The sequence below is a fragment of the Lethenteron reissneri genome, chromosome 24, assembly GCF_015708825.2.
Source record: "Lethenteron reissneri isolate LAM-NWPU_2019-01 chromosome 24, ASM1570882v1, whole genome shotgun sequence".
In the NCBI taxonomy this organism is placed as follows: domain Eukaryota; kingdom Metazoa; phylum Chordata; class Hyperoartia; order Petromyzontiformes; family Petromyzontidae; genus Lethenteron; species Lethenteron reissneri.
Genome location: NC_083802.1, coordinates 18348595 through 18371566, shown reverse-complemented (window position 1 = coordinate 18371566; position 22972 = coordinate 18348595). Strand labels below are relative to the sequence as shown.

At 43.3% G+C, this 22972-nt stretch overlaps 1 protein-coding gene and 1 long non-coding RNA gene across 2 annotated transcripts; both read left to right on the top strand.

The window, feature by feature from the left end:
* Positions 1-667: 667 nt before the first annotated feature.
* LOC133346745 (uncharacterized) lies at positions 668-6966 on the top strand. The gene is made up of 3 exons (XR_009755591.1): positions 668-4627; positions 6319-6691; positions 6806-6966. It is a non-coding gene; the product is annotated as an uncharacterized LOC133346745 (long non-coding RNA).
* Positions 6967-10496: 3530 nt separating this feature from the next.
* LOC133346352 (DNA (cytosine-5)-methyltransferase 3B-like) lies at positions 10497-22963 on the top strand. Its single transcript, XM_061557848.1, has 10 exons — positions 10497-10505; positions 11152-11229; positions 11759-11868; positions 13008-13191; positions 15393-15477; positions 16078-16220; positions 19718-19784; positions 20287-20450; positions 21147-21223; positions 22402-22963. Exons 1-10 carry the CDS (start codon positions 10497-10499, stop codon positions 22538-22540), a joined length of 1056 nt encoding a protein of 351 aa, XP_061413832.1. The 3' UTR covers positions 22541-22963.
* Positions 22964-22972: the final 9 nt, after the last annotated feature.

Below are 22972 nucleotides of genomic sequence, written 5' to 3'. Positions count from 1 at the left end.
ACATTTTTTTCTGGGGGGGCCAGACGGACACCATTGGCCTACTCTTCCCAGAGAAACCCCAGCAGGCGTATGAGGCGAGGTTAACACAGAGCCTGTAGAGTTGTAAATGAACCGTGGGATACAAATGCAAATGTTTAATTGAAGTACAACGACAAAGGAAACATCACGCGCGCATTCTTAAACAGTGTGAGAAAATGCATCATCCAGGAGTGGTTAAGTCGGGGCATGTTCAGGAGCTTACTAAATGTAACTAATATTCTCGCACATAATCACTTGGATTACAAGCAACTGCAAAAACGTTCGTGTTTAATGAGACAATTCTGTTTAAGTATTATCTAGAATATAATTGAATTCTATATATCGACAGAATACATTTCTGATTTGTCAGTTCAATCTGTGACGCTCTGGGAGCTACCAAGTGTGTACGTCTGAGGAGCAAACCCATTAAAACTAAACTTATGTAATATATCTCTCGCCGAGGACAAGAAATATAAAAGTGTGAAAATATTAAAATAACAAACATGCAAAAGCATTTGTTTTAACATTTGAAACGAACTTGCTGAAACGGGCAAAATAAAAGTGTTAAAAAATCACTTGTCCCACGTCAGACACCCCTCCTAGCGCAACGCGGTCAGGTCGAGTTGGTACAGTCCTCGTTTGGCGGGAAACTCTCCTCCGCGCCATCTTCCATCTGGCGCGCCGTGGTTGTGGTTATTGTCGTTTTAACTGCGATAGTGGTTGCTGTGGTTGTGGTTATAATTGCGGATGTCTTCGGTTGTGGTTATAACGGGGTTAGTTGTGGTTGTGATTATAATGCTGTGGTTCAAACTATAATGTGGTTACAGTTGTGGTTCAAACTATAATGTGGTTACAGTTGTGGTTGCTTTGCCGCTATTGTGGTTAAATTCTGACCCATGTGCTTGGGTGTAATGCGTTTATGGTGTGTATCCAAGTAGTATTGATTATGGGTTTAATGAGGTAATGTGGGTATGGTAGTGGCTAATATGGTAGTTGTGGTTACATTGGGGATGTGGTTACAATGTTGTGGTTACAATGTGGTTATGGTGGTTGTAATGTGGTTATATTGTTGTAGCTATGTGGTGTGCTTATCATGTTTTTTGTGGTTATGTCTGAGATTCTGGCTGTGTGGTTATGTGGTGATTATAATGTGTAAAAACTTGTTATGGTGATTATGTGGTTACAGTCTGGTAGTTGTGGCTATGTGGTTTTAATTGTGGCTGTTTTGCTTGTTCTATTGTGGCTTCATTTGTGGTTGTAAAATAGTCCAGCTGTCTTGGTAGCATGTATACATGTATTGATATTGTTGATTTTGATATATTGTTGATATTGATTTGCCATTCGTGTTGGTATTGTTAACATGCCAAATAGTCATATCATCTTTATTCATGTTCACGATCAGGCGTCTTGCAATGGATAGACTTCATCCTCACCATAGCAATGTAGATGGAAAGTAGGCCAGAAAGTGTAATTGGTAAACAATCCATATCGCGTTATATACCACGCTGATGCGCAGGCAGTGCTCTTATATTTGTAAACATATATGTAGGATTTCACGAACAATGTGATTCATCTTGATTTAAAGCTTTCGTGACTGCAGGGATTCATATTCTTGGTTCTTTCGGTAAGAAAATTTGAAAAAAGTCTTGCTGTGGATTTCACACCTGATGATGATTGCTTATGTTGCAGTCGAAACGTGAGAATTTTTATTGTTTTATATTTCTATCATTTTATTATTTCCCTTCTACGTGACTTTACCGAAAGAACCAAGAATATAATATGATTCGTCGTTTCTTTTGGGTTAGGTCGTGTAAGTATTTCGATTTTTAAGTCGAACCCTCCACTACCTGACGGTTAAATGGAAACATGAATAAACAATGAGACTCATGATGCCAATTTCTTTGGCAATATATAATATTTAACTACATTCATAATCGCTTCAATAGCCCCTTCATTACTAAAATCATTGTACTAACGCCGTCGTGCCAGCTGAACACTTAACTAAATTCATAATTACATTAAACAAGTAGCTGTTTAGATTAAATCAATTGATAATTTATTATAACAGTACCGACAATCTTCAACCTGTATCACTGATTTCTGAATGTTAATCACCAAAAACATGTAATTAGCCAATTAATTATTAACTAGAGTCACAATAGCATTAAGTGTCCATCTTTATAATTAACCAAACAGTAAATAGATTCACCTTACATTAATCTAACATGCAATCACAACCAGTCAACCAACATTCAACTGGTTTGCCTGCGTGCCTGTCCTCATGTGATGGCACCTACTTACGAACCTGGATCGGGAACACTTCTTTTACACAAGAGTTGAGCTTGTGTTAACATCTGATCATGTAATCTCCAGCGAAACGTAAAAGAAACTAAAAAATGTGCTTGCTTTTTATTTAGGTTTTCTGAAAGAAAAAAACATTGCCCTTTGCTTTTGAGACATTGATTTGATTGGCTCTGTCGGGTGGTGGAGGGTTATAGTTAAAATTAACTTTAAACTCAAAATAATCTAATGAATCAGTGCTTGTACATGTATATCACACAAAGTGTGCCTGCAGACTTTAAAACCTGTGGGCTAAAATTCTACGGAATCAATTGATTTGCGGTTTGGCAGTTAGTTTGCACAAGCAGCAATGGGCCCTCTTTGACATCAGGCAGCGAATATTTTTTTTACTTAATGGCGACTGTTTCGCAGGACCAGTTAAGTCAACATTGACTCATTCGCGCGTGCATGTGGCCCCAACGTGCCCATCATCTATCTCACCAGCTGATGCCCTGATTCAACATCTGTTGAGTTTCCCAGTTTCTGTAGCAGGCAAGGGGGTTTTAGGCTTTAGTGGCAAATGAGCAACGATAATCGTTTTCATCAATTCCCTCTTTTTATCGATTATTTTATTTTGCAAAATTTTAAAAATGTTTTAAACACTTTCCAGCTATGCCTCAAGTTGTTTGCACATTAGCTATTTCTGTCAGTAACGGGTGAAGGTGCACTGGTTCCAAAAGATTAATATTAACAAAACTTAATGGATAAAGTTTGAATTTAGGGACTTATTCTATTGAAAACCTTCCACATTGATCAAATATTTTCTTTTTACTTGGAGACCCAAACCAGAGCAAAAAGGACTTGTGAAGTATATTAATGCATTCATCTTGACAGCTACCCGTTAACTTTCATACTACTAATTCAATACTTGGGAAGACAAACGTGCATTGAAAAGCATTACATATTCCATGCGTGTGCATGCTTTTTGTTAACATGTTTAATAGTTGATGTTTTCTTCTGTAATTGCTGTACTCTATTACCTACCAAGTTACCCTTGTAAATGACATAGGTTTGTCCAAATAGTTTATCATGATCATAGATAAAAAATGTGTACATAATTTTAACAACCTAATATCTAAAGATCGCCGTGTTTCCCCTGATATATCTCGGTGAATTATTTCCTTGATTGGCTGACTTACATCAGACACCAGCTGCAGCTGGCAATGCTATATATTCCATATTGGTGAGCTAACTTAAGTTCTTGGACAAGCTTTCAGCATGCGGAGCAAAGCGTCAGGCCGAACAACACGCTGTATCGCACAAAACCACATCCGAGAGTGATGCTGCCCAACCGATAAAACCTACACATCTAATTTAATTAACTGTTATGATCAAAATAAGAATGTTTTTGGGTTAGATCGTGTTATTTATAAATGTGTCGCAGCCCTCCACCCAACACGGCCAATTGGTAAAAAATATGTCATGTTGACAAAAAGTTCACTACTTTAGCTCACCGGTGTGTTGAGTGAATCCACAACATTTACAATTTTTGAGTGGACGCTGGTAATTACATCCAGCATTGGGCAATTTGCCAGAATAGTAGTGAACTATTTGTCTTTTGTCAACGTGACACATTTTTTACTGATTGGCCGTGTAGGGTGGTGTAGGGTTGCGACACATAAGTAATGCGATCTAACCCAAAAACCTATATTATGAATAATATTGGTCGCGAAAGCCTACATGTGAAACTGTTATGATCAACTTTTTTTTGATAAACCATACGTGGTTGAGTTTTATTCACCAAACTTGTTTTAGATAAAAGTATGCACAGAAAGATTAATTGCGTGAGTTTTCTAAAAAGTCGTGTGTATTTCGGTGATTCATTGTAGCAACATGTGAATTACGAATGTTTCTGTTTCAATCGCAATGGAAACAGGCAATGAGTTGGAGTGCTTCATGATAGATTTACTCCACAGTACTTCCAACTGTCCACTTCCGTGTGCCCTCCACCATTCCCTAAGCGTGCGTCATCTTCCCTCATGCCATCCCTCCCTCCGGCAGCCCTTGGACCGAATCATCCCCCAAACCCCCCAGATCACTTGAATATATAGGATGCGATCATCTCCCAACTCACCCTGGCACACGCTAACCAGCTGATGGCAGCGTAACGGAGTCCTGTTACGTTTGCAGCGGAATATGACATCACCCTTTTGTGGATGATAATTTCTTTGTCTTATAAAACATGTTTCTTTTCTAACAGTTTTTTATTGCCAATCTTGTCCAAAAACAACAGATCTGGGCACTGGGGCAATTTCTGGTGAGCCGTGTGGTAAGTTCCGCATCTTGATTTCAGAGGTTTTGGTAGTTTTATTGAAGTTACGTGAAGTGTCGACAAACAGAGGACATGTGGACATCGCATTTCCTCGCATACTGAGAAGTCGCCTGATGGCTGTGTGAACAACCCTGTTATTTATTTTCATTACCACCATCAACTGTGATCTATCCACTGATGGACAAATGCTTCCCCACGCATCTGCCGTGCATCACGGTCTCATTGCAACTGTAACCTTGGCTGAGCTACAAAGGTGTTCTTTAAAGGTTTTATTTGATATGTAATATCACCCCAATCAAGGGGGTTACAAAACCGTACAAGAAATTTAAAAGGTAAAATTAGTTACATTGCGGAATGACAAATGCACTTAAGGGAAAGCAATGAGGAAGTAGGGAGTCTTGCATCCCTTCCTAAACACTTGATGGGGGAAGGAATGAGGGGAATGTGGAGTGACGATCTCAGCCTAGGGGCACCTGCCAAAGAGATTGATCAAGGGATTATAAGTGACTTTGTCTAACCCTGAATTGACCCAAGAAAAATAACCCTTGATAGCAAAAGGCAGGCCTTAATTTCAATAAACAGGTCCCATGCCATGCATTAACAACGTACGTGCACTTTCACACACCTGTAAATGCATTTTTGCAGAAAAAACAACAGTGATAACCACATCTGCGTCACTTCTGCAAAATCACGAATATAGCGCTTCACATCTTCCCCTGCGCCAACCAGCGCTCTCGCCTTGAATTTCATTTCATTCGTACAGTAAAATCCCAGCTAGCGGATTTTGGATTTAGCTGCACCAGGTCTACTAAACAAAATTCTCAAATGTTTCATGCAATGTGTAAAAATAACTAAAAAAGCACAACAGTAGATCATTGATTTTTCAGCGCCGTATCGCATCATTATTTTAAATAGCTTATTTTTGCACATTCTTGTATAACATGTTTTAGGTGTTGTGCATATGCTTTTTAGAGTTTTAAATTTGGTTACTATATAAAATTGGCATAAACATAAATAGACGAATAAATATCCTGTAAAAAGCTACTGTACTGTACTTGCCACTCCAATCTCGACTGAATGGCGTGATGTAATGTACTGCGCTCTTGTTTCAACAACGTGTGTTTGACGATCACCGGAATGATGCAGCCTTCAGACCGGTACGCCGAATTGCACGTTGGATCGCACCGTATTTTTTCAGCTTTATTGTAGTTATTAGTCATGAAAAATGTATAAATACGCAGTATTTTCATTGTTTAAGTTGTATGTAGTGTATATAATATTTGACACTGAAATCAAGCTTGGCCACTTTTTTTTTCACACACTGTCGATCCCCAGACTGGTACAGCCTTTGGAGCGGTTTTGTCTGTTTTCGCCCGATCAGGCCGGGACCGCCGGATAATGTTGAAAGCTGGACAATCCAGTGCCGGATAATCGATGATCAACTTCATATACAATGATTTCAGATTTGAGACCTGGGCTGAAGCCACCATTAGCGTACTGTGTAAACGTGTGTACATTCACCTGCCTCGGCCGATGCCGAGTTGCTTGAGGCGGTTCAATTCCTGTAAATTACCGCGTAACGATGGCCTGCCATCTGTCACCTGATCTTTAATTTTCTCCCTTGTTTTCTTTCTCCCGACACACGAACATTTGGAATACAATTATGCTAAAATCTTTCTCCCTGCAAGGGACTTTTCATCTTCATTGAGTGGCTCCTGTAAGCCGACGAAACCTTAAAAAAATTATTGGCATGTTTTGCATTTACTCTGTTAAACTAAACCTTCTGGTAAAGAGGGGGGGGCACGATGATCCGTTAAGGTGATCCAATGTGAACCAAACTTGAATATAGCTTTATGTTGCTGCTAGGGACTTACCCTTTCTAAAAACGGTCAAATTTATCAAAAAGGGTTTCCCAAAACATGCAGACACAAACCACTGCGAAAAGGTTTCACCTCACCGTTCCGGCCCTGCTGCCTGAGGCGCGCCCACCCCGGCAGAGCTGCTATCCGAGCCCCGTGTCTCATCATGGTCCACGGACGTACTGCTTCCTGCGTGGTTGGTGTGAGCGCGACCATTATTATCATTAGCAACGAAACACTAACAAAGACAAACGCGTGTATGGACAGTGTTATACAATCCATGCGTGTGCTTGATTATTTCTTGTTTCCCAATCAGATGCAATGGGTGAGCAAGGTAATGCTGTACAGATTGCATCTCAACGCTGGTTCGGAGTAAGGCATGTGGAGCCTCGGTCTTCTATAGCCAAGCAGCGAGACGCCCCAAAGCCATGCGGTTCTGAAGACCCCAAGGCCCTGATGCAGGATCGAATTCAGGCATGTTCCCACTTGACTATGATTTGACAACAAAATTAATAAGGACCATTTATCTTTTGTATAATTTTTAAGTCGTGCTGTTATTTTGTGGTGCCAACAAGTAAATTATTTGGCCTGAGCCCATTGTCTATTTGTTTCTAAAGCGCTGGATCACAGCCATGCGCTACCACCACCACCACACACACACACTGTTCACACTGCGGTGAAAACACAGCCACCTGCTGGGACCTCTGATTTTTCACACGGGAGTTTTGTCAGCTTTGATAGCCTCTGACCCATCGCCACTTAAAGGGGATCAGGAACACAGGGTTCTGGCAGATGTTTGAGGGGAAATGGGGTCATGAACCACAATCCGGAATGGATTGGCTCTCCGTTCTGGCTGTGTGGTGACATTGGGGTGGATATTCATGCACTGAGAGCACTGGCTCTGGATTCCGCCAGTGGCTGTCCGTTATGATTCAGGAAATAAACTTGATTCTTAAGCTCACAATCCATAATTGTACTCTACTATGCTTAATGTGTGCAAACTAGGGATGAAATTCAGCCAAGTCTGTCTGGGTTGGTGACCTGGAAAATATTTAAACAACTGACACACCACATCCAGGAATCCTCTCGCAATGGTTGTGGCTGGAGTTGAGAAATACCGCCCTGGAGTGTCCGTGTTTGGTTATTGTGAGCAGGCAGCTCCCTCTGCAGCCAAAAGAGAGCATGGGGTTATTTTTTAAATCTTTGCCCAGGAAAGTGTCAACACATGTTTAAGTATCTTTTTTTTACTCTGGTTGAGTCAGTTTCTTTTTCACGAGATGGTTCATAATTTCTCAATTTAGAAGAGGCTTTGATGCATGTGTTGTAATTGTGTAAAAACTATAAAGTGATGTGTACTTCAAATCTAGATTCATATGTACTCGTACATTTTCAGTGGCACTCACAGCTTTGAGTCCTTGGCAGCCATCCTGGTCACTCGCCCATAAAGCCATATTTTGTTTCTTATCACCAGAAAGACCAAACCTCACCACACTAATTAGTATGGGTCGGTAAAGGTGGGGAGCATAGACACAGGAGCAAAGTGGAGTACAACAATGCATTTTGTTGCACTGTCTACTACCCACAAAGTAGCCCGGCAGCAGCCTGCAACATCTGTTTTGTGCATGGTGGCTGCCCATCCAAGCACTATCCAGGCTTAACCTTGCTTAGGTTTCGAGATGGGCGCATTGCGGGTGATTGGGTAGGGAGTGAATGAACGAGATCGCTGTGTTTATTTCTTTCTGTGAAGACTGTGAGCTGTATTCAGCAGTAAAAAAAAGACTTATTAAGCTGTACCATGAAACATCCAAACTGGTACCCCATTTGTCTTTTAACTGCAACGTATCACAATAAACAATGTTTAAAGTAGGGTTTATGCTTCTCAGAAATAGAGGTAGAGTTTGGTTTGGAGTTAGGGTTTGGCTTGGAGTTAGGGCATCTCATTGGCTTCATTTTAAGTGCCTCATTCACAATCTCACGGCTCCAGGAAGGCCAATGTGTCTCCCATAATATACGTGCAATGAAACTGTTGCAGATGTTTACCATTCACTGTCACTTGACCAAGGACAATCAGCAGTACTGCTCCATGTAAGCCTAAGTGTTTAAATACCTTAATTGTGAGGTCCCGTGTGATATCGGTGGTATGTATTTTTTTGTTGATGCGTTAGGCACCGGTAGTTGGCGATGCGTCGTGCGGTCGTGGGAATCCTCTCCAAACTGCGACCCTTTCCCGACCGCCCGTGAACGGAGTGGAAGAGAAAAGCGTGTCGTTGTTGGCAGGACGACCGTGCCCATCAGCAGGTGAAGGCGCCAACCTCTCGGGATACTGCGACCTCTCCATTATCCGAGTGTTGATCATCAGGGTTACGGATTAATTGTGTTTGTTTATAAAAAAATAATGAGAAATATTGGTTTCCAATGTCATGAGCGCCTTCTAACCCGCACTGGTTTTATTATTAGCTGCTGCTCCTCACTCGTGACTCAGTGACGATAACTTTACAAAACAATTAAAACAGGTGGTGAATTCTACTTCGGTAAATAATTAACAATAATAACGTACGTGTTTTTAATTATCTGTCTTTTTCCAAGGCCACCTCTCGCCCCGTTACCTTGGTTGTTTTAAAGTTGAGTAACCACAGTCTAGAGGTTAAAATTAATTTTCTCTTTATAATGTGACCATTTTGTGGGTTTATTTTCTCGTAAAAAATACAACTTATAATTTAGAGCTTTTTGCCGAATAAAGCCCTTGCTACTACATCGTGTTGGTCATGGAGATTGTTTTACCACACATCACCACGCTGATGAGCACGGGCTGGTGACAGACGGGACAGCGGGGTAGACGGTGCCATTCATATTTCACTCGTCACTGATGTTAGCAATGGTCAGGAATGAAACTCAGAAGCGTAGTGCGTGAACCACTGCACCACCGCTCCACCCGGATGCACGTATAGTGAGCTTAAATATGTTGATCGGTGAATCGATGAACCGTTACACTTCTACGCCATATGCACCCTGGATTTTGTCTACTGGTCCAGCAGAGGGAACCTCTGTGCCGTCCCGTGTGCCGTCCGGTGTGCTCTCCTGCGTGCCGACAGGTGGAGCGACCGTACTGCCAGTGAATGGAAGTGACGACCTGGGGAACACAGCTCGCTCCTTCAAACAGCAGCGCTTGCTCTGCGTCCCTTCACTAAATATAACACAAGTGAGCAGTTCCAGCATCTGTACATACGTGTAGATGTACATGACACATTAAATATGTGGGGAGTCCCGTTGTGTACTCCCCTCGGTGGTGAGATGTTAACTACCTTTCCTGGTATACAGGAGGTTGTGGGTTTGATCTCAACCCTGACACCTGTATATTTAGAGTTTGAATGTTCTTCCTGTGGTCGTGTGGATTTTTCTTCGGGTCCTTCCTATTTTTTCCTCCACATTTAGAATCCAACATACGTTGAGTATTTGGCTGCTATACATTTCCACATGATACCCACTTTATTGAGCTATCATTTGTGGCCAGGTCACTTCTGAAAAAGAGCTACATAGTTCAGTGGGCCATTGCTGGTAAAATAAAAAAAAACCTTTCTTAATCTCCTTTTGTCTTCCCCTCTCGTTTTCTTTCCTGCCTATTTGTTTTCTTATTATTTTATTTCCGAAAGAACCAAGAATATGAATCTCTGCAGTTACGAAAGCTTTAAATCAAAATTTGTTTTCTTTAAGTTAATTTGTCTGTACCGTGCGTGGCGATGCCTTAATTTCTGGTTCTATTTTTTACGTTTGTGTTGTTGCAAATGTAAATTAGATGAATAAAAGATGTGGGTAATAATTTGTGTAATTATATTACTTGGGTGTAATATGTCAATCAATGAGGACTCTTGGATAGAAATAATTTGTCCAACTCAATAAGGGAGAAATGCTCAAATACCAAAAGCACTCAATACATCCATCAATACTAAATAATTCATAAATACCACGGTGTCGGACTTGGATAAACTGACTTTTTCATCCATGCTAGGATGGTAATGGTGCACTCAGTTTTGAGGGTGTGTGTGTGTGTCAAATCTCTTTCATGTAGGGAAAAAAACATGCTTCATAAATTCTAGATTTGAAGCTTTCGTGACTGCAAGGATTCATATTCTTAGGTTTTTTCATTGGCTACCACATTCTGATGAGCTCCCCCCCCCTCTCCTCCCCCCTCAACTTGCATTTAAGGGATTATATCTTGAATCCTTGCCTCACTTGGTGCAGCAAATCTGGCTGTGACGGTCCCACCTGATGACGGAGACTTGTGTTGCCTCCGAAACGTCGTGATTTTTATTTTATTTTATTTTTATTAACTTTTATGTTTTACCTACGTGACTTTACCGGATAAAACCTAAGAATATGCTTCATGAACCTATAAATAAGTACCTCATTTATATTATAAGGATGATTTTCACATATTCACCATTAGACTGCCTAATATTCCGAACTGCACGTGTGCAAGTTGCTTGGCTTTTTTCACATGCACATTTTTGCGATGCTTAATTAGAGAAGAGGGTATTGCCTGCTGAATATTAGCTGTTTTTTTTCCTCTTTAGGGCAGTGTTAGTTGATGAATGCGAGTATTTGTGATCTCTGGAATCTGTCGAGAATCTTGTTTGACGATGATCTCTGTTGTCTGGGTCAGAGCTGTGCTTGGCCTGCGCCAGTGACAAGGTGGTCACTCAGCACCCGCTCTTCCCTGGCAGCCTGTGTCTCAGCTGCAAGGTGAACGCACCCATTACCAGTCCGCAGCACACGCTGAACACTGGGCATACTTACATACGCGTGTGTAAGTGTACAGCCCTTTGTCAATCTTCTTCTTGATGGATGGGGATATGTTTTTAACCATACTTCAGTCGACTTGGTCAGGTGTGGCTGTGTGAGTTGCAGAAACCGCACAGATGGACGGACGGATGGACGTGCAGTGACATCAGAGACAGATGTAGACAATTCCCAAGGGGGGTGGAGAGATCCTAAAATATCAAGCTTTTTATGTAGGGCCCAGTATTTCTAATAACAGTAATTATAACAAATCAATTAATTTTATTTGGTAACATGATTTAATAAGCATAATTTATTATTTATTTATGGAACATTTTCAGTTGTGTTAAAAACAATATCGATCAGAAAAAAACCGAAATGAGCATAAATAAAATGCAAATGTTCGTGGTCTCAAGTGGGGGATGCCATCACCCTCCGTGGCCCCACTTTATTTCGCCACTGGGTAACATGTGTGTGTCTCCTCCACGTTTAGGTAAATTACGTCCTCTCCGTGTACCTGTTTGATGATGGATATCACTCGTACTGCGCCATCTGTGGCCGAGGGGTGGAGATCCTGCTGTGTGAGAGCGCCAACTGCTGGAGGTGAGCAAAACAACAGCATTGGTGTCGGAAATGCAGCAATTATCTATCCATCTATTTATTCACTGCTGGATAAAGGAGTCCACACGCTGCGCCATTCCACACGTTCTTGTGATGGAACATCTATCTCGCTCCTGTGCGTGGACACGTCTCATCGCTTCATCTCCCTGTTTTCCACCTCTGCTGGCTGTCGTTGTGTTGCCAGGCTCGATCGTCGGCTGCCATCCTGGACGTGTACGGAGGGCTTAATTTTTCTCACTTATGATGATTTTTTCCCGGTTGCTGGTAGTAGACTGGAGTAGGCACATCACAAATAGCCGCAGCCATAGCGAGAGGTATTCCAGATGTTGTGTTTTGGGTACAGAAATATTTTACACGTTGCCGAACACGGACAGATCCGGCTGCATTTAAGTCACTGGTAGATCTTGAGTGGCCATTGGGTCATGTGAAATTAACTTTGCGTGTGGTATCTGGGCCGCGGGCTGCAGTCCGTAGGTTCCCACCCCTCTTGCTCCACAATCGCCGATAATGCACACATTTTCTGTCAGGTAAATTAGTGTTTTTAGAAGTCTGCTGGATGACACGATAATCTTGTGGAGGTGTAATGTACGAGTGTAGCCCACTCACTTGTGAGCTCTCCAACCCTGGTTGCACTCACAGGACGTTTTGACGGACAGAATTGACAATAGGTCCCTGGTCTGTCGTAGCGTTCTGTGAGTGTAACCAAGAATAGAGAGTTCATCTTCTTGGTTCTTTCGGTAAAGTCACGTAGAAGGGAAGTAATAAAATAATAAAAATAAAATAATTATCACGACGTTTTGGCTACAACGCAAGCAGCCGTCTTCAGGTGAAGAATGAGACACTGCCAAGCTAGGAGCTTATATATAAGCTGGGTTGGAGGTGGAAGAAGAGCGCCTTAACAAAAATAATGTGCATATCAAGAGGAATTTAGCATATTCATGGGAAATGCGTAGGAGGTGGGCGGGGGGGGTTTCAAAGTCATATTAGCTCACAAGAAAGGTGATTTGGGGCTACACTCGTACATCACCATTTTCTGTGTCGCCGGCCGGAATAGACCCGAGTAAATTGAATCCCTGTGTGTACGTGTGTGTGTATTTCTATGCTACGCACCCCCCACCTAGGGTGTTCTGCACGTGCTGCATGGACCGGCTCCTGGGCCTCGGGACGGCACGCAGGGCCAAGGCCTTGCATCTGTGGCAGTGCTACCTGTGCCGGCCGCTAGAGGACGGCAGTCCGCTGAGCCTCCGCCACGATTGGGCCCTTCGCCTCCGAGACCTCATCGCCGACGAAGGGGCCGTCGGAGAGGTGCGATCTGCAGCACTTTGTCTTTCTGGAGCCGTGCCGGGGCGGAGGCCGCCCCCACCTCAACCGGCGGTTAACGAGCACGTGGGAGTCCTCCTAACGAGGCAGGGGTTGGAGTGTTGAGGTCGAGGGGTCATCGCGGATAATGCTGTCGACGTAGTAGCATTCACTTCCATTTGCTTCCTTCTGCTCGAACATCGTAGTTGTTGCGAAGTCGAGATCTGACCTCCATGGTCTGATCTTCTTGTATACCGGCCTCTGGCTTTAGGTCTCTCCCTTGCTACATAATAAGCCCACAAAGGAGCCTCCGTTTCCTGATTATTATCATAATTATACTTACAACTCTTTTTGCTGTGTTCTATTCCTAACTTCCAAGTTGCGTAACCTACTCATTAGTGCAATACTTGAGGAATATTTTCGATCTTGCAACAACACTGTTCATTTGTATCACCTGCAAAGGTGAATTCTTATTTTTTTATGTTATTATTGGATTAGGTTATGGTGTGTGTTAATGTGTGGTGTGACAAAGGTATTTAAAGGTCCTATCCAGGTCTAATTAAGGAATGTTTCCACACCCCTGGCCCCTAATTATTTTGATTATTTATAATTACATAACAGAAGGAAGCTGCAGTGAGGTTTTGGCGGCATCCGCAGCATTGTCGTGATCCAAATTTCCCAAATTCAAAAGATCACCTGCAACTTACTCAACATAGCAATCATCGCCTCCCTTTTGGCAGACAAGCTGGTGTTGAGTCACCCGTTGTGCCACACAGAGGCAAGCTGTCATTACGAGGTCCCCTCGTCTTTTCTCAAATTTTCACCGATTTTATTTCTTCATGTATCTCATCGAAAGAACGTTAAACAAAAGTTAAGCGGGGGTAATGTAAGCTTGTTGACATATGGAATGCACGTGCGCACGAAAAGATGAATGGTAATGACGTTTCTTTGGATTGGCAATTTGGAACCACGATGCGAGGTTAATGGAACTGTAGTCCCTTTGTAATCACTTCACCAGGGTTGATATAAAGTGCCCATATAGACATTTTGTCACATGGCATAGGAAATATTACACAGAATAGGTAATTATAGCGTGCTCATTAGGTTAATGGCGCCTTCATGGTCCGAGTCGAGGAGGGCACGGAAGAGAAATATGCGCCGAAGCAAAATAAATTAGTCCCCGTGACTTTAATTGACCGCCGGTAAATATTGTTCGAAGTTTGTACTGCGCTGCGCCTGAGCCTCGCGTCTCTGCGAAAATGTGGAGAATACAATCGGCAAAACCACCGGATTGTAGAGTAGGTCGTAACATATGTTGCATCGTGCATCTGCGTCGCTTTTCGTGTTCCGCTGTACAGCTCATCGACGGTTTTTCGGGTTGTACTGCGCGTTGTTCGGCACGATTTCCGATGTTTCTCTCCAAGCACATGACCAATTGTGGTCAAATGACTTAACACGAATGGATACAATCACAGTGGCATCATTCCCTACTGGCAAACTATACCTGTCTGTGATACATAGCGCTTACGTGATAGCCTACATATGAACCTTATGGCGGTACCCCCGGCTCTCGCATAATGTCCGTAATGCAGTAATTTTTAGTCTGTTGATGGTCGGCCATTGCGGCAATCGACTCATCTCAACGAGCTGTACACGATGCACTGTGGTGCATACCGCGAGCGTTTAGGGTTTCAGCGCAATCATCCTCGCAGTTTCGACATCGCGGAGTAGCACTGATTACGGATTGATTGGTGCCCCAGTCGCAGAGTTAAGTACACCCCTGAATAAAATAGTGTCCCAGAAATAAAATAATGAATTGCCTCGGCCATTTTGTATTATTTGGTACCCCGGGGTACTGCCATAAGGATAATTTGTACAATGGCAGATGCAGACTTGGTTTTATGCTCTGCTGATATGGCCATGAGAAGGCCCTTAGCCTTTCAGTTATGGTTCTGCCGAGGTTGATGACATTAGTTCGTGTTTGGAAAACACTTGACAGGTGGGCCATGTGAAAGTTGTCATCTCCCACCATGCTCACCTCCGATTAGCACGGTTGGCTGCGTATGGTGGGAAGGAAGTTTAACATACATACATACATAAGAATGGTGCACATACAAAACGTACAACGTGCATTTTAATTGAGTCATTAGTGTCGTGGCACTTGCAAGGTGTGTGTGTTGTATTAGCCAGTCCGTGTGTTCGGGCAGGAATCTCGCCCACTCCTCCCACCGCTGGTACCGGCGAAGAAGGCGGCGGTCAGAGTGGTGACGCTCTTCGATGATAACAGCGCAGGTCAGTACTCGTCTTACGTAACCTTTGTGATTTCACCACGGTTGCACCCTTTGACAGGTGCATCTGCACGGAGGTTTCTGTAATAGATAACAGAGTCTACACATTTGTTGAATTGAGCAGGTTTATTATAAGGACTAGGGGAGGGGGAAGAGATGATGAGATGGAGTTCCGAAGTGGAGCAGTACAAGGGGTGAAGCAGGAAGAGAAGTGTTGTGACCTGTAGTGTGGTGATTGAATACAGTATGAATAACAATTATTAAATTCATGTTCATTTTGTGTAACCAGGTGAGAACTCAAAGAACCAGGATAGTCTCATTTACATGAGTGACCCGAGTCATAAGAATGGCAAAAGCATAAGATAATATAAAGTACAGGAATTAAGCTATTTATACTAGAAATGTGTGAAATAAACGACTAAGTGGATATCAGAGCAAGAATAACTGGGATACAGGAAAAATCGGAAAAAAACTGAAAAATAACCAGGACATGGTTATTGTCAGGGTTTGGTAATTGAATGTTCGTCTGTTTAAATTGTTATTTCTTCTTCCTCGGCATCGCGTACGGCAAACTGGGGTCCGTGCGATCGTCGTTGCCGCGCAGCCTGCAACGCTCTGAGAGACTTCGATGGCTTGATCGCCCGCCATGTCCAGTGCCGCCTGAGCAACAACCGCATGAAGGCGATGCCCACAATAGACCGCGGCCAAGTTATTCACACGGATGTGAGCACCATCACCGGGAAGCACGTGAGTAGTGGGCAACAGCAATGGGCAGCAGTAGTGGAATGGCAGTCCCTTGGGGGGAGCCCTCGTTCTTTTTTTTTTCTTTGCTCGGTAATTTTCCAAATGCGATCTTGGCCAACCTGTCAACTTTACGTCGGAGGAAAAAAGATGAATCCAGGGCACGTGGGGTAGCTGATTAAATAAAGAAAAGTTTCAGTCCTGCAATTACTTTGTGCCACTGTTGTCAGAAGGGCATCCACTAGAGGGAGCTCTGGAGAGCTTGACAGCTCTCGGGAGCTCAAGAGACCTTCCTCTAGAGCAGGGGTCCTCAAACTACGGCCCGCGGGCCACATGCGGCCCGCCGAGAACATTTATCCGGCCCGCCGGGTGTTTTTGCCGCCGCTGCCTGTCTGTTACTTTTTTTCTGCATGAGAAGGACGGTCATTGGTGGAAGAGTGAGAGGGGGCGGAGTTCCCCCCAATCAGACTGCATTGATGGGCAGTACAGTCTGTACAGTATGTCTCTGTGCGGGCAAAGTTATTGCTGGTATATTGTTTTTGTAGCGCTGTATATATATTGGTATTTTACTAATATCAATTTTGACTCCCTAGGAAACAATGATGTCAAGAAAGAGAAAAATGCACTCGGAGTGTAGGATATTCAAAGAACAGTGGACTTATGATTACTTTTTCATGCAGTACAAGGAAAGAGCTGTGTGTCTGATATGCCAGAATATAGTGTCTGTGTTCAAAGAATACAATTTACGTCGACACTATGAAACTCAACATAAAGATAAATATGATTGTTTGGTCGGAGAAGTGAGAAAAGATAAAATACATTAACAACTCAGCAAAATACTTTTGTGAAGCAGAAGCAGCTAAATATTTCATCACTGCGAGCAAGTTTTCAAGTTGCCAAGCTAATAGCGTGCACTGGCAGACTATTCGTGGAGGGAGAATTTGTTAAAGAATGCCTTCTTTCTGTTGCCAAAGAGATGTGTCCAGAGAAGGCCGATTTATTTAGTACAGTGAGTCTTTCAGGACCTACAATTACACGGAGGATTGAAGAAATGGGAGACAATTTGCATCAGCATTTGCAAAACTCCACAAAAAAACTTTCCTATTTTTCGTTGGCACTCGACGAAAGCAATGATGTTCGTGATTCTGCACAACTTTTAATTTTTATTCGTGGGACGAATGACTATTTCGAAGTCACAGAAGAGCTTGCTGCACTGCAAAGCATCAAAGGAACAACTACAGGAGAGGATATCTATGAAAAGGTTTGCCAAACTGTGAATGGTTTGGAGCTGAACTGGGCTAAACTAGCCAGTGTGACAACTGATGGTGCTCCTAGCATGGTGGGGTCTAAGAAAGGAGTAATTGCTCGCATTAACCAAGAGATGGACAAACATAACCATTCTCATCCAATAGCCATACACTGCCTCATCCACCAACAAGCGCTGTGTAGTAAATCACTGAAGTGGGACTCTGTTATGAAAATTGTGGTATCTTGTGTTAACTTCATTAGAGCTCATGCACTAAACCACAGACAATTTCAGGAATTTCTGTCTGAGCTAAATGTTGACTATGAAGATGTTCTGTACCACACAGAAGTCCGTTGGCTGAGTCGAGGGAGAGTTTTGAAACCTTTCTATGACTTACTTCCACAGATTACAGCTTTTCTGCTTTCAAAAAACAAAGAAGTACCAGAGCTCAATGATGCAGAATGGAAATGGCACCTTGCCTTTATGACAGATGTAACAGAGCTACTCAACAGTTTCAATGTGCAACTTCAAGAAAAGGGGAAGCTCATCTGTGATATGCAATCACATGTCAAAGCATTTGAAGTAAAATTAGGCCTCCTCATCAAACAAGTGTAGGAGGAAAACTTCTGCCATCTCCCCACAACTCAAAATCTGTTAGCAGAAAAACCATTGGTTGCATTCCCAAACAAAACATGTGTGGATTCATTGGAAAAATTGCAAAAGGAGTTCCAATTTAGATTTAAAGAGCTTCATCTCCATGAACAGGACATACAGCTTTTCCGTAACCCATTTTCTATTGACATTGAAAATGTGGATACAATTTACCAAATGGAACTGGCTGAACTGCAGAATTGTGACTCTCTGAAAGACGCATTCAAGTCAAGCAGCCTTCATAATTTCTATGCATCTCTCCCCTCTGAGACATATCCTCATCTCAGGAACCATGCACTCAAAATGGCAACCATCTTTGGCAGCACTTATGTCTGTGAACAGACTTGTACCAGAATGAAACATTTGAAATCTCCAACCAGATCTAGACTAACGGATACACACTTGCATCACTTGTTACGACTAGCAGTGACAAATATGGAACCGGACATTGACCATCTCATTAGCCAAAAGCAGGCCCATAGTTCCCATTGAAATACTGGAAAGTTTGTTGATTTAACTTTACTTGTTCTTCATTTTAAATATTGTATTTGTTCCCGTTTTGTTTCTTCACTTCAAAATAAGATATATGCAGTGTGCATAGGAATTTGTTCATAGTTTTTTTAACTATAGTCCGGCCCTCCAACGGTCTGAGGGACAGTGAACTGGCCCCCTGTTTAAAGAGTTTGAGGACCCCTGCTCTAGAGCAACGGTCCCCAACCTTCTTGGCACCAGGGACTGGTTTCGTGGAAGACAATTTTTTCATGGACCGGGGGGGTTCATCATTGGGTCTTTCCCTCTTTTCAAAGAAGCTCTCCAGCGACGTTTGTTTTTTTTACTCATTTTGGCTCGGGGCTAGAGCTTGTGGGCTTACCAAAACTGTGACTGAGACAAGTGCGCATTGCGGGAAAGAGGCGTGGACGGAAGTGGTGAATAATAAAACGATGGGCGGGCCACGCGCGGACTCACCGCTGTCACCTCCTGCTGTGCGGCCCGGTTCCTAACAGGCCACGGACCGGTACCGGTCCGCGGCCTGGGGGTTGGGGACCCCTGCTCTAGAGGGTATCTGCTTTATTCTTCTACGGTGGATAGAGATACTGGAAGAGATGGGAGTACTCACACTTTACCCCATTGCACACGCGATCTGCCAATCAACTGAATGCGAGTTACCTATGTATAGTTTAACACGTAGGCTTTCGTGACCAATATTATTCATAATCAACGTTTTTGGGTTTAGATCGCGTTATTTATAAATGTGTCATAACCCTCCACCACCCGACACGGCCAATCAGTAAAAAAGTGTCACGTTGACAAAAGACAAATAGTTCACTGCTTTAGCCCACCGGTGTGTTGAAGCGTGAAACCACAACATTTACAATTTTTGAGTACGACGTTTTGCTGGTAATTGCATCCAGCATCATCGGGCAATTCGCCAGAATGGCGAGGCTCTGCTCTGGCTCCCGGTCTTATATAGAGCAGCAGTATAGCCCAGTGTGCTAACCATTAAACCAGGGCAGCCGCCCATTATTATGAATAACAGAAATTATCAATTACAGTGCGACAGAGGGGAGTGCCGCTGTTTGTGAAAAGTTTTGTGTGCTCTGTGCAGGTCCAACAGTGGGGACCATTCACGCTGTTGCTTGGAGGACACTGCCTTCTTGAAGACGGCACTGGCGGTACGACCCCACGGATAGCACTCATTTCATGGCTGTCAGTCACCTCTCTTTCACTCTTCTATCACTACTACCACGCTTGCTGTTTCTGTGAACTTCACTGATTGATTCCTTCACCCATGTTGAGGACATGGGCTACCAGACTGTGTCCAACCCTCGTTTTACTTTCTGTTCATTTCCTCGCACTGCTCCACTTTGGAATTCCCTCCTCGCATCGTCTTTTTCATAAATTCTTATAACCTTGCTCGGTTCAAGAAACGCATTAACTCATCTATCACACCTTCAATTGTGCTGTTTGTTGCTACCAGCTTGGCATGTTGGGCCTTTGGGCCTGTGGTCAGCAACCGTAATATGAAAAACCAAAAACCTCTCACTATGCCTGTGGCTATTGGACACATGCCATCTTACTCCAGTCTTTTACGAGCAACCCAGAAAACATTCGGTGAGAAATGAAGCCGGAGCCTTACGTCGTCCCCCACGCGCGCTCTTCAAATATTTCCCACAGAGACATTGAATCGTTTCTTCTACGAGTTCTTCCACCTGGTGCGGATGACTCGGCCGGGGGAGCACGAGGCGCGTGCCAGGCCCTTCTTCTGGCTGCTCACGGTCCTGGAGGCGGAATGCTTCTGTGGCCCCATGAATAACCAAGAGATCTCACGCTTCCTGGCAGTAAGGCCTAGCAAGTTCTCCTCTACCGTGCCGCACTCATACATTATTATTATTTCATTACTATTATGACTTCTTCACCCAGGAGGCCTCACTGGGACTTTTTTTCAGAGGGTCCTGCCAAGTTTTTTGTTTGCAATAAGGGATTATTTTGCTGCTATTTGTAATCCCAATTCAGTAATTTGCATTGGGATGTTTGGCCAATACCAGTTACTTTTTTTTTTGCTCTGGGAGGAAACCAGAGAACCCAGAGGAAATTCATGCACGACAGGGGGAAAATAAACAAACTCCAAACAGAAAGGCGCCTGGGCCGGGAATTGAACCCAGGCCCTTATTTCTGTGAGGCACAAGTGTTACCACTATCCTACCCTGCTTCCCATATGTCATCATTTGTGGGAATGTTTTTTTTAAGTTGTGGAATATGCCACTGTTCCCATCCTCACACCTCCCTTCATTACCTGCACCCACCCTGCTGTGTCGAGCAACTGTGTGGTGAACAATTCCAACAATGGAACTAGTGGTGAACAACGCTCCACTGTCACTCATTCCCTGGACTCATCTCCGAAATTCACTCCGCATCGCCCGAAGCTCTTGACTGGATAACAAAAATTACCATCATTCTGGTAAAATGTCAGCTTTTCCTTCATACGGCATCACCATTGTCATCCTCGTGAGCTGCACCTGTTGTCTTTCCTTCAGATGCCACCCGTGGAGATTTTCTCCTCGCACAGGCAGGTGACCTGCTACATGTGGGGAAACTTGCCCTGCCTGGACAGGTGAGAAAAATAATGAAAGGTAATGCTAAAGATGCATGCCTGAATTATCTTGCTCATGCCGTTGTTGGCAGAAGGGCCTCCACTAGAGAGGACTCTAGAGCAGTGGTTCCAAACCTTTATGGACCCACCGGACCCCACTATCAACTGTAAAAATGTGATAAATATGGTACTCTCTTAAAACTATCTGCAACAATTCCGCAGACCACTTGAAAGCTTTACCACCAGTGGTCGGCAGACCACAAGTTTGGAACAACTGCTCTCCCAAGGATATTTTGTCTTACTCTTGCATGTTGGCCAGACAACTTGGAAGAGGTTGGGGTACCCACACTTTACCCCAACACATGTGACTTGCCGATCGGCTGCGGTGGCACCGATTACTTGTTAGATGGTAGCCGAAAGTCCAGCGTGCAAATGATTATGCCGCAGCAAGTAATTCACCAGATGAGAAATATTCACTCAGAAATTCCTCAATGAGGGATCCAGACAATTTTCCAAGGCGGCTCTGCTGCTTGATTTTTGAGTGAATTTCTCTTTGAAGCACAGTGCAATACCATGTGTTTTTCACTTGTTTTTTGCATTAATATTTCTGAATCTATTTTCGCAATTTCAACCATTTTGACCACAAATTCCCTGTGCGTTACATCGTCATGACCCACAGTCAATCAACTGTTGTTTGAAGGCCTCCACAAGCTGCCACCATTTCTCGTGGTCCTGTGATATAATGAACAAGAATAATGATGAAATCAGCTCGAGTTGTGCTGGGTTGGTTTTTTGACATTGCATGTTGTGAGATGTGCTGCCGGTTTGGGGGAGGGGGCCTTTTTTCCCAACAGTCGATTGTCCCATGGTGAATGATGAAAATTTGGATGAACAATTTGAATGTTTAGCTTGGAATTTGGAGGAAAAAATCTTAATGTTTCAACATTATTACACTGCGGTGGATCTAGAAACATCCCAGCGGGGGGGGGGGGAGAGATCCAAAAGAATGTTCATTTAAAGAAAATAGGACCCTACATCAATAATAATAAACATTGAAAGTATTTTTTCTGGTAAATATCAGTAAAATATCATTCGGACAGCGGCACGGGAGGAGGGGGGGCAATAGCCCTCCACCCAGATCCACCACTGTCCACTCTGATATAGGAAATAAAAAATTGCTGTTCCTGCTGCTGCGCCAGGATTTGTAACTTCTACGGAGACCTGGAGCTGGAGCCACAAGAATCCTGGCAGGAGGATCTGAAAAACAGCTGGCACCTGGCATACGAACCCTTGCGCCGGGCGCTTGCCCCTTTACGTGATTATTTTCGCTTTGAGTAGCCGGCATTTGCGTGAAGCGGCGAGCGGACATTCTGCAGCCAGGACAAAAGAATGCTTGCGCATCGGTGCGCCAAGAAATTAAAATTACATTGTGGTCTCAGTTGGATATATCCTCGTCTGTTTACATCGTTACCATGTTTCTGTTGAATATTGCACGTTTTTGTATCTGAATGTTTGTTATTTTTACCATGATCAGTATGAAAAGAATCTGCCCCAAGCCGCCTTGTGTTGCAGGGAATTTTACATCTACCTTTGATTTTACATTGATATGTTTGTGCAATGTTTTTGATTGCTCGTGGTACAGTTTTTAGTTAAATTTCTATTTGCTTCAACTGTATTTTGTATGGTATTGGTGACCCAGGTCACCCTTGCAAATGAAATGATCCTGGCATCTGGAGTTCTCACCTTGTTAAACAATAAACTTGAAACTTG